This window comes from Sinocyclocheilus anshuiensis, unplaced genomic scaffold (genome assembly GCF_001515605.1).
Source record: "Sinocyclocheilus anshuiensis isolate Anshui unplaced genomic scaffold, SAMN03320099.WGS_v1.1 scaffold145, whole genome shotgun sequence".
In the NCBI taxonomy this organism is placed as follows: Eukaryota; Metazoa; Chordata; class Actinopteri; order Cypriniformes; family Cyprinidae; genus Sinocyclocheilus; species Sinocyclocheilus anshuiensis.
In genome coordinates, this window is record NW_015537973.1 from 2,542,461 (window position 1) to 2,554,427 (window position 11,967).

General features: G+C 40.9%; 1 protein-coding gene across 1 annotated transcript in view; it reads right to left on the reverse strand.

Annotated features, from left to right (window-relative positions):
• Positions 1 to 473: 473 nt before the first annotated feature.
• The window catches only part of LOC107671314 (mastermind-like protein 3), a 148,382-nt gene continuing 136,888 nt past the window's right edge, over positions 474 to 11,967 (reverse strand). Inside the window, exons 3-5 of the mRNA XM_016464209.1 lie at positions 2,774 to 3,043; positions 2,519 to 2,594; positions 474 to 1,606 (exon numbers count right to left, since the gene is read on the reverse strand). Of these exons, the coding sequence (XP_016319695.1) occupies positions 642 to 1,606; positions 2,519 to 2,594; positions 2,774 to 3,043 (1,311 nt within the window). The 3' untranslated portion in view covers positions 474 to 641. The remainder of the gene's footprint in view (positions 1,607 to 2,518; positions 2,595 to 2,773; positions 3,044 to 11,967) is intronic.

Genomic DNA, 11,967 nt, shown 5'->3' on the forward strand with positions numbered 1-11,967 from the left:
CACACTCTTTCATACATGAACAGGATGTCAGAATAAGGGTGAACTAAAAACAATACATAAACACATCCATTAAAATCTTTCCCAATGTAATTTTGCAGGTTTTCAGTGCCTCTTGCCCTTAATGCAGCAGAAGACATGAGAGGGGGGAAAAAAAGACAGAAATGGATCAAATCCAAAATGTATGGAAGCCCGTTTCCGCCACTGAATAAAAAATAATAAAAAAGGTTATTTGGACTTTTTCTCACAATTCTGACTTTTTTTTCACAGAATTGTGAGATATAAACTCACAGTTGCGAGTTATAAAGTCAGAATTGTGAGATATAAACTCTCAATTCTGAGAAAAAAAGTCAGAATTGTGAGTTTATATCTCGCAGTTCTGACTTTATTTCTCAAAATTGCGACTATGTCTCGCAATTGTTTATATCACGTAATTCTGACTTTATTTCTCAGAATTGCGAGTTTATATTAAGAAGCAACCCAAACAGAGAGAAATTGGTTTAAATATTGTGACAGCACACACATGTAATACACAACATGTAATATATTTCTTAGATTTGTCGATCATGTAATTAAAAAAAAAAATGAAACCATAAAACGAATCACATTTTCCATAAAATTGTCCTGTTAAAAAATCCCTTAGGCTATTGGCTGGGGAAAAACTCTTCCATCCAACCTTCCGTCGAATCCAAATCTGTCCCATCTGACAAGCCGAACGAAACCCTGGCCCCAGCCCCTGATTGGCTGCCGTAACTGTACACCAGGTCCTGACTGGACGTCCTCTGATAGCCCTGAGGCTGACCCCCTGGCATGTATGGCCCACCCCCTCCGGATGCTCCCGGCATGCCCTGAGCAGGGCCTTGTCCGAAAGCGGCCATGTTGGGCACACCCTGGTTCATGCCTGGCATCACCATTCCCCGTGGCTGATTGGTCCTTGGTTGCCCTGCCATGTGCTGCATCATCGGCCCACCCATTGCCGCTGGGTTTATCGAACGAGGGTCCACCATAGTCTGTCCACCTATCGCTTGTGCGAAATGCTGCTTGGCCATTCTAGGAGCCTGGCCACCTTGCATGGCGTACGCAGGGTTACTGTTAAACGCCACCATGTCGTTTGAAGTTCTTCCGCCCATGGCCTGCATGTTTTGCTGCTGCTGCCACGTCTGGCCTCCGCCTCCCATCATGCTTTGCAGTCTCTGAACTTTGGCCATCGGCTGCCCACCAGGGGCAACAACGGCTGATTTTATTTGCTGCTGCGGGAGTGACGGGTTCATTAGCATTCCCTGCCCATACCCGCCTCCGGCGACCATCCCTTGCCCGCCGGTGCCCGCTTGTCTCTGTGCCATCGCCATGCCGGGCTGGTTAGGATGGTGCTGCTGTTGCTGCTGGAGCATTTGGCCCATGTTTGGGTTCATACCTTGGTACATCCCGGTCTGTGTACCCGCCTGGCCTCCGTACGCCATACTCATGTCACCCTGCGAAGGTATGGTGCCTGAGTTCTGGACAGACGTCATCTGCAGTATCCCGGGGTTCTGTTGCTGCTGCTGCAGAAGTCGTGCGTTGCGCATGTTCTGCAGGGTCTGGTTCCTTGCTGCCATCTCCTGGGGCGTGCCTAAAATAATTTACAATTAAATAATATTAACTGACATCTGTTGTTCTCATTACATTTCCAGTACATCAAAGGCTTGTTTCAATTAAAGTCAAATGGCATAAGTACACAGTTTCAAATGCATAGCGAATCGCTATCATTTATATATGATGACATAAACTGCACACTGAAATTTTCAAATGTCTGTGCATCAAATTATTAATTCCATGTTCGACACCTTACAGCTTCGATGAACACATACGTATTACATGTTAAATTATGTTGACAAAAAGGCATCAGACAAAAATTGATATAAAGCTAAATAAAATGGATTTCCTGCTTATAGCCCTAACACACATGACTGAAAAATACTGCTTTTCAGCATAATTTGACCTTATGAAGCTGCATTTCTGATATCGTTGTCAGATTTTACTGTGATATTAAATATTTTATTTAAATGTTTTTGAGATTTTAGTCTCCATTCTAGTAGACAGAAGTTTTAATTACATTTAAAGTATGTAAAAGATGACCTGCGAATTAACTGATTTTCATTTCAGTCAAATAACCAAAAAAACTTATGAAATATTATGTCCACTAGTGCCTAAATTTAAATTTAAATTTAACATTCAACAACAAAATAATCAAAAGATGGGCTCCCTGTAACTGCAACAGTTTTAGTTTAAGTGAATGTATGTGTGTCTTCATTAGAAATGCTGACAGATGCACTGGGTGTTTAAGTGGCAAGGCATAATTTTTTAAATGTGAATGAGAAAATTATTTTCATTTTGAAATAGAGAAATGCAAAGGTTTAAAGGAGGAGTTGAGATTCACTATTTACTTCAGGATCTTACAGAGTAATATGGTCATTACAACTAGTGGCAAAGTGTTTCATGTTTGGGCATGGATATTTTTTTTCTGTGTACTTCTGTGTCTTGCCTTGAAACTGCTGGAGCGGGTATGGATTCCTCTGTGCCTGACTCATCTGTCTGGGGAGATGCTGCTGTTGTTGTAACTGGAAAAAGAAGGGAAGCAAAGCAGAAAAATGCATGAATATCAAAATTCCTTATCAATACTAACAGAAAGCAGAACTCCGAAGCTACGGAGGGTCAAGCAGCTGCTTGCACATTCACAAGTGTTACTATTTCATACGAGTATTTTAAACAAAAGCCCTGCACTGTCAGTGGCACTCACCTGTTCTGCCAGCATGTGTTGCTGCTGTTGCTGTTGTCTCTGTTCTCTCATAAGCTGTGCTTTCTGCTGCTCCATCAGATGGAGCTGGACCCTCTTTTCCTGCTCCATAGCCATCATCTGCTTCATCATGGCTGCCTGCTGTTGTTGCTGTGGATTGGGCAGATAGCCGCCAGGCCCCGCCCCATTAGGCCCTGCTGAGGTCACACCCCCTGTTCCTCCGTGAGGTGGCTGCACTCCACCAGCCTGTCGTGGCAGACCAACCACACCTTCCTACAGGCACAAGAAAAGAGAGCTGATCAGAGAGTGTTCTGTATGACAGATGATTCACTTCATTTATTCAGTCATTAAATTATTGACAACTAAGAGACATAATACGGTTCTAATTGCTTAACAGATTATTTTCAGGGTGAATTGTCAGTTGATCTCTGAGGACTGGTACTAAATTAAACAATATATATATTACATAAACTACAGTTCAAACGTGTTTTTAAATAAATGTATACTGTTATTCAGAAAGGATACATTAAACTGATCAAAAATGTCAGTAAAAGTTACAAGAATGTTACAGTAATGTTACAAAAGATTTCTATTACAAATAATTGCTGTTCTTTTGAACATATATTGATAAGAGAAACATAAATAAGAAATGTTTCTTGAGCAGCAAATCAGCATATTAGAATGATCTGAAGGATCATGCGACACTGAAGACTGGAGTAATGGCTACTGAAAATTCAGCTTTATTACAACAGGATTAAATTACACTGCAAAATATATCAAAATAGAATATATATATATATATATATATATATATACTATTTCACAGTATTACAGTTTTTACTCTATTTCTGATCAAAATAAATGCAGCCTTTGTGAGCACAAGAGACTTCTTAAAAAAAGATTTACAAAATCTTGACCCCAAGCTTTTTAATGTTAGTGTGTCATACACACTTAAGTTCATGTGTAAATACATTTAAATCTAATACAGCAGTAAAAACAATGTTAACATCAATAATGTAAATGGATGTCTCCTTTCCATACTCAGACTTTAAAAACTATTTTTGTCCAAGAATAACTAGAATATATTTTTACAATGTCATAAATTAAACTTGGCATACTTTTATCAAAATTAGTTTCCTAATGAACAAAAATAAAACCTCAAAACAAAGATAATGGGAGCTGTGGAGATCTCTTTATCCTGTGTGGGGTCAGGAAAAGATTTCCCTCTGAATAGTGGTTAAGGTAATATAAAATTACTTCTAGCACACTGGAAATAGACTGCGGTCTTGTCTGAGACAATATAAACTGAGATCCAAAACAAAGAGTCATGAGACCCAGACCAAGTGTTTATGGTCTTATAAGATCTGACGTCCAAGAAAACTAAACTAACACCATGTAACTGTTTTTAGGCCTTTTGCTACTTTTTTTTTTTACAGGAACAGTGAGAGCTAGACTAGAGAACGTTAGGCAGAGGAAGGGGAACTGTTGCAAACGGGATTCAAACTCGCATTATCCACACAAGCACCACATAATTCAATGTGCCCGAGCACATTCACTAACCGCAAGGCTCCCATTTGGAGCGATCATTTTATTTAAACCAGCTCTCCACGAGGCTCTTATAACAGAATAAATAATGCAGCACAAACATGCACACGCCACAGGAGACTGTTCAGATAAATCTAGACCAGACCGGTAAATGAGCGCAAATCTGTGTGTAGACAGCTGGATCTCTTCTGTTAACCAGTCATGCTGCCCAAACGTGCGCCGATCGGCACGTACGTATCTCGGTTGAAGGCCGGACAGGCCAGAGGGGGGCAGTGTTGATCTTTTTTTTCCATCACTCCTTCAGTCTCTTTCTCTCACTCCCTTTTTGAGTCGTGATCTATCTCTATTTCTTCCACCTCTGTGCCCATGTTTCCATTCCGTTCTCCGTCTTTCCCTCCTTCCTCCACATTTCCCTTTACCTCCTCTCTTTTTCTTCTCTTTCACCCTCACCGCCTTACATACTCTTTCTCATTACGATCCCCTCTTCCCCCCCTTTCCCTTCAGCTCTCTCTGCAAATGGCTTAATCATGAGTGGTGTAAAAGATGTGTCTCCCTTCTTCCTGCCGGATAATGTGTGTGAGCCAAAGACTCCTCAGCCGAGCATGGAGAGAAAGAGAGATGAGGGGTGAGAGAAAAGGACTCAAATGACAGAAAAAAACATTAAAGAGAGGGAGAGAGAGAAAAAAACAGGAAAGAGCAACAGAGAGATAGAGAGAGAGAGCAGGTAGCCAGGCAACAGTGGCTGTAATGTTGAGCAGATGGTGCTCATAGGAGCCATGATGGACGACAGCGGGCAGCAGCCGCGAGAGAGAGAGACCGGGAGAGAGCAGCGTAAATTAAGTCTCTCTCTTTTATCCTCTCTTCCTTCTCTTTCTGTCTCCATTGCTGATTCCGTATCCATCTTTTCTCTTTCGTTCACACATGTGTGAACCACTCTTGATCCTACAGTTTGTGCTTTGTCATCTTTCTCTGAAACTAAACTGTCAACTAAAAAGGTTGTTGAAGACAGGAGGATTTGCACTGCAAATACAGTAAGAATGTTTTGTATAATAAGATGGTTTATAAACTGACAGAATAATTACTGAACTTGAAAATGTTACTGAAAGTGTAGTAGTGCGTATTTTATGCAGCAGTAGCAATACCAAAAAAGTAATTGGGGCAATATGTTTGCAAACAGGTTTCCAGGACACTCCTACTGCCCATGTTTAGGCAAACAAGTAGCCCCGCCCCCAAAACTCATGCCATTGGTCTAGGCCAGGGGTCGGCAACCTACGGCATGCGGGCCAACAGTGGCACGCAGAGGGATATTCGCTGGCACGCAAGCAATAGGGAAAACGGCATACTGACGTACATTTTGAGGTAATAACTTCTCATAGTCACACAGCCTGTTAGGAGCTATAAATACTATTAAAGTGTGAGAATTAACTTGCGCTAGTCTACGGATGCGTGCGTGACCGTTGCACATACTAGGCGCTTCAGATCAAAGCCTCAGCACTCGTCAATGTCAAAATGACTGAGATGGCCAATCAAATCAAATTAGGCGGGTTTACTGTTCACAGAAGGAGAGTGCGAAGCGTCAGTTTATAGTGATGGGAAGTTCGGATCATTTTACCAACTCGGACATTTGAGTCTCGTTCAGCAAAATGAACTAATCTTTTTGCGAGTCATTTCATTCATTTAAGCAAAATATAATTAAAATGTTACGTGTTACTTCCCTAACGCGTCTACTACTTGCGCAAACGTTGATCACACTACAAACAATACAAAACTATAATGCTATAAGAAACAGAAAAGATTAATTAATTGTTTAACGCAAACGTTGATCACACTACAAACAATACAAAACTGCTATAAGAAACAGAAAATATTAATTCATTGTTTACCTGGGTCTTCAGTCTATGATTAGCTCACCTCACCTCTTATCTGACAAGTCTTCGGGTTTGAGTTGTTAGTTCATCACGTGACAGCCCCATAAACTTAACCAAAGCAGTCTGAGCCGGAAAGAGATTTGATTAGTACATCTCTCGAGTCTTCGGGTTTGAGTCGTTCGTTCATCATGTGACAGCCCCTTACTCTTACAGTTACGTGATGCGTTTCTGGTCTCAAATTGTCGCTTTTTACTTCTTACAGTTTATAAATGTGTGAATTTCTGTCATGATGGTTCTTTTCCATAACACTGAATGTTGTAACAAAGGTTATAAAGAGTTGGTTGTTATTATTATTAAGTCTCTTTCCGGCTCAGACTGCAGTGGTTAAAGCTTATGGGGCTGTCATGTGATGAACGAACGACTCGAAAAACCAGAAGACTCGAGAGATGAACTAATCAATTCTCTTTCCAGCTCAGACTGCATAGGTTAAGCTTATGTGGCTGTCACATGATAAACGAACGACTCAAACCTGAAGACTCGAGAGATGAACTAATCAATTCTCTTTCCGGCTCAAACTGCATAGGTTAAGCTTATGGGCCTGTCACGTGATGAACGAACGACTCGAAAAACCCGAAGACTCGAGAGATGAACTAATCAATTCTCTTTCCGGCTCAAACTGCATAGGTTAAGCTTATGGGGCTGTCACGTGATAAACGAACGACTCAAACCTGAAGACTCGAGAGATGAACTAATCAATTCTCTTTCCGGCTCAAACTGCATAGGTTAAGCTTATGGGGCTGTCACGTGATAAACGAACGACTCAAACCTGAAGACTCGAGAGATGAACTAATCAATTCTCTTTCCGGCTCAAACTGCATAGGTTAAGCTTATGGGGCTGTCACGTGATAAACGAACGACTCAAACCTGAAGACTCGAGAGATGAACTAATCAATTCTCTTTTGGCTCAGACTGCATAGGTTAAGCTTATGGTGCTGTCACGTGATAAACGAACGACTCAAACCTGAAGACTCGAGAGATGAACTAATCAATTCTCTTTCCGGCTAAAACTGCATAGGTTCAAAATGAACGAATCATTCAAGAACGACCCATCACTATCAGTTTAACGTTAAAGAGAGAGAGGTAAGATGAAGCTGCAAATAATTTAATATTAGTAAACTTTTAACGATACGTTTTACAATAGAAATGTTAAATGACCGACAGCTATATCCAGTGATGCACACATTTTTCTCAAATATGGCCATTTTGAGAGAGAGAGAGAGAGAGAGAGAGAGAGAGATATGTGTAAATTGTACACATACAATTGTGTATGTGTACACATACAATCTGTGTCTCTCTACAAACAATGAAGATGAGTTTAGTTACTTAAAAAACAGCGATTTTACCCCCCTCGTTGCTGAGAAATACAATGTAGCGATTCAGTATCGATTAATAAAAGTCATGCCGAAAAGGTTGCCGACCCCTGGTCTAGGCAGAAGCTGACCACCCAATCAAACAGCAATGTTTTGAAATCACCACAGAACTTGCACTCTTCAAAGATGTCAACCTAGAAATGGTTCGATTACCTTTACTTGACAAAACTTTTAAGCTTGAGAAAGTCTTTTAAACAAAAAGGTGTAATTTCTGTAGCACCAGCATCACCAAATGGAACTGAAAAATAAATACAAAGTTCTGGCATGAAACTCTAGATGGTGCAGTCCAATAGATCTAACTCAGTATGACATAATGACGACATCATCACTTGTCACAGCTGATTGGTTCTCTCCTGTATTGGTAGCCAATGAGCTTACTGATCAACATTCAAATACTTGGCTAATGCTTGTGGTAGCAGTTTGCAGCGCACTTCAGAAACCCTCCACCTTCACCAGCTCCACCTGTATAGATCTGCTATGGGGTGATCATGTATGCTATTATGTGGGTTATTCATGTTATATGTGCAGCAGCAGTATTTCCTACATGCTCACAGCAGCATGTTGTCTGGTTGTATTGGCAGTAGCCAGTCTCGTTACTTGCTCTGCTGCAGGTCTATTCCGCCAAGACCAAATACATTAACATTGTCATGTACATTACCACGCAAATCACTCCGCGAGTTGTCATGACAGAACTAAAATAATGACTTCAAACAGGTTTTCTGCACAGGTTCTCCAGAGTATTTACACTTTTAGGAGAAATCAACCTATGGCTTACGTGCAGTTGTCTAAGCACATTAAGAAGAAATTATTTTAAATTGTAAATGACACTCTAAGCTGGGTGAAAGCATTAAGTGTGAGTTTTTTGCCATTATTATGATAGAACTGACAGGAAGCAAAGTGGGGGAGAGATAGGGGGTGGGATCGAGAAAGGTCATCGAGTCAGGATTGGAACTCGGGACGCCCGTAGCGCAATGGCGCTGTATCGGCGTGCTGCCCACAAGGCTATCGGTGCAAGGTATTACCAAAGTCACACACAAATTCATATTGGATTTCTTTTAAAGATGGTGTATGTGTAGATACATAACTGATCTAACACTTTTAGGAGAAATCAACCTACAAATGGCTTACGTACAGTTGTCTAAGCAGTAAGCACATTAAGAAGAAAGCATTTTAAAATCTAAATGACACTCTAAGCTATAGGTGAAGCAATAGTTTTTTTTTTTTGGGCATTTTTGCCTTTATTATGATAGGACAGATCAGAATTGACAGGAAGCGAAGTGGGAGAGTGATAGGGGGTGGAATCGGGAAAGGTCCTCGAGTCAGGATTCAAACTCGGGACGCCCGTAGCACAGTGGTGCTGTATGTTGGCGTGCTGGCCACAAGGCTATTTGCGCCAACTAAGTGCGAGGTTTTACCAAAGTCAACAAACAAACAGGCAAGACTATCCGATGGTGGCGAACTCTTAAAAGTTCAGCTCATCTGCAGTTGTTAAAGGTGTTGAAGGATGTGCTAAGGAAAACAGCTCACTGCAGTTTGCACAAAGCAATACATAGTGCAATACAGAGAGTCAGAGTGATTACTTTAATTGATCTCACGCATACACACACAAACACACATTGATTTAACAGTAGTGAGCCTTGGTCCAGATCAGAGACTAATCTGAGGGGCTTGCTCACAACATCCCCTCTAATAATACACCACGCGCCAACACACGGCCCTCGTGAGGGCGTTTGTGTGTATGGGTGGTGGTAGTAGTGACTGGCCAATTCAACAAATCGGAGTTGAATACTGACAGACATGCACATAAACTCAAGCTATGACATCTTAAACGTGTTAAAGAATTTTGGCAATGCCAATGATGCATAAATTTAGCTTCGGCTGATCATTTGCAAGTTGAGGCCCAATATGGCTTAAAAGACTCAAGAGACAAAGCTTGAGCTGCTCCCAAATGGTTGACAGAATTTTTTAATGGTCAATGCCTGGTGGCATATATACACCCCCTATAACCACTGCTCTTATATTTATACATGCGTTTTTATGCAAAGCAGCTTGGTGCTTTATCAGTTCATGCAATCCCTGGTAACTAATTGTGACCATCACATTGGTAGCTATGCTCTACTGTTACTCTCAAGCAGCACTTCCTTAGAATTAAACAGACTGATGAAATAAAAATACACTACAACAAAGGTGTGGAGGGACCGTTGTCTATTGAAACCACCAGGTGCTGCCGCCTTTATCAGATTACTTGCTTGAATATCAATCACGTCAAATCTACTGAGAGCATGTGCACAAACAAATGAGAGCCTGGCAGGCAAGGATCACCAGCCAAAACCAAGAAATCTACATCACAAATTGACCACAAACAAAAGCATATTTTATATGATCCATACATCTACTGGTGCAACGACAAAGAACAAAGAAATGCCAGAGTAGCCGTTCTTTTGTGTGTCAAAACCTCCATAACACACCTGTTATGAGGTAGGACCGGCCGTGCTGCAGCCCACCCCCTCATTTCCCACTCTTCCGTCCCCTTTTACACAAACTCTCCACCTCTCTCTACCCCCAACCTTTTGCCCTCCCCATGTTGCATTATCTTTCCCAGTTTCTATATTCCCTTTCTCCCTCTCTCTATTCCTCTGCACAGAAGCCATTAGTGGTGGCCGTAAAGCCATATTTCTGTCTACAGCTCAATTACACGCACACACACTCACGCGTGCACAGGTTCAGCGCCAGTTCATTGAGCATTATGGATTGAAATCCATCCGCAGCTCTGATTTCTCCATATGAATCCCTAATAAACAATTCCAGTAAACAGACTGAAACGTCAAATGATGATGTTAACCCCCAGATGTTCATTTCAACAGCCAAAGTGGGTGACCACATCTACAAAATCAGATGTCACTTAAAATAGCGTGAAATGAAATTAAACGATCGCTCTGAGAAAGACAGGCATTAAAATGCAAGAGATACAGTGCCTGAATGAGCCTACTTGTTTTCCTTTGTTCGGACAAGTCTGCGGCGTGAAATTGTGCATTGTTCGTTGGCTTCGCCTCAAAGTTTCAGAAATAAATAGTGAGCACACACGGCTCAATTAAACACAGACGGACTCTCTCTGTGTGGATCTGCAGGTAGAGGTAAGAGGAGAAAATGATGAAATCCGATGTAAGGATGAGAAAGTAAAGATAACAGAAGCACAGCGAAATAGATGTCTCCATCATGCTTCCTCACTCTTTTATGCTCACTCTTCCTGTCTACCACTCTTCTTTTCTCTTTATGGAGGATAAAATGCAGTATTTGTAGCAATAAGCTATTCTGTTCTGCTTTTTTAAAGGAAAGAAGTCAAGGAATTCCATATAGAGGGCCACACAAAATCAGATTCAGAATGATGGATATTCATAAAGTTCTAAGCATTTACTACATGATTATTTATTAAATATTTGGGGTAGTTTGTTCATGTTCTCAGATACCAACAATAATGCAACATGTCTTCTGTGTTTTCTACCCTGGTTTTGGAGAAAAACCTGTGAAATTCTGAAGTCTGCAGATTTGCATGCATATGTGCGACCTGCATGTGTCATACGATATGCAGATTTACCCTTAAAACACAACAGAATTCAGAGTTGAATGTCACAACAGGTGCTTGCTGTTTCAAAATCTTCTCTCATTCTTTCTCCTCTTATCTCTCCTTTGTTTCTTGCAGCTGTGCCTTGTTGAACGCGATCATGACTAATTGTTCAAGGCTCAACAGAAGCAGAAATTATGATGAACTTTATTATCCGAGTGAGAGAAAGAGAGAGAGAGAGAGAAAGAGCGGAGGGAAATGTTTTAAGCTGTTGAAACGGTGTTTGATTGGTGAAGGGTTTTTAAGTGCGTCTGTGACAGATTAATTGTCATCTTTTACTGTCTCACTTTCCTGGGATGAGTGAACCAATCATGGCTCTTCTCTCAAGAGGGGAGATAAAATGACCAATCACAGCCTCAGATCTCCTTTCTTTATTGTCCAACATTCCCACACAGGGAGGCAAGCTCAGGCTCTGATAAATCGAGTGTGTGGGTACGTGTGGAATGAGGGAAGCAGAGTGTGTCAATACTATATAAGAGCTTTGTTCCAAATCCTAGTAAGCTGCCTACCTAGAGAGCATTTTAAGACACCAAAAAGTACAAAAAGGCAATGTTATGATGCCTTTAAAGGAATAGGCCAATCAAAAATGAAAATTCTGTCATCATTTACTCAGTCTCATGCCGTTCCAAACCTGTATGATTTACTTTTTTTCTGTGGAACATGGAAGATATATATATATATATATATATATATATATACATATATATATATATATTTTATTTTTTTTTTTAT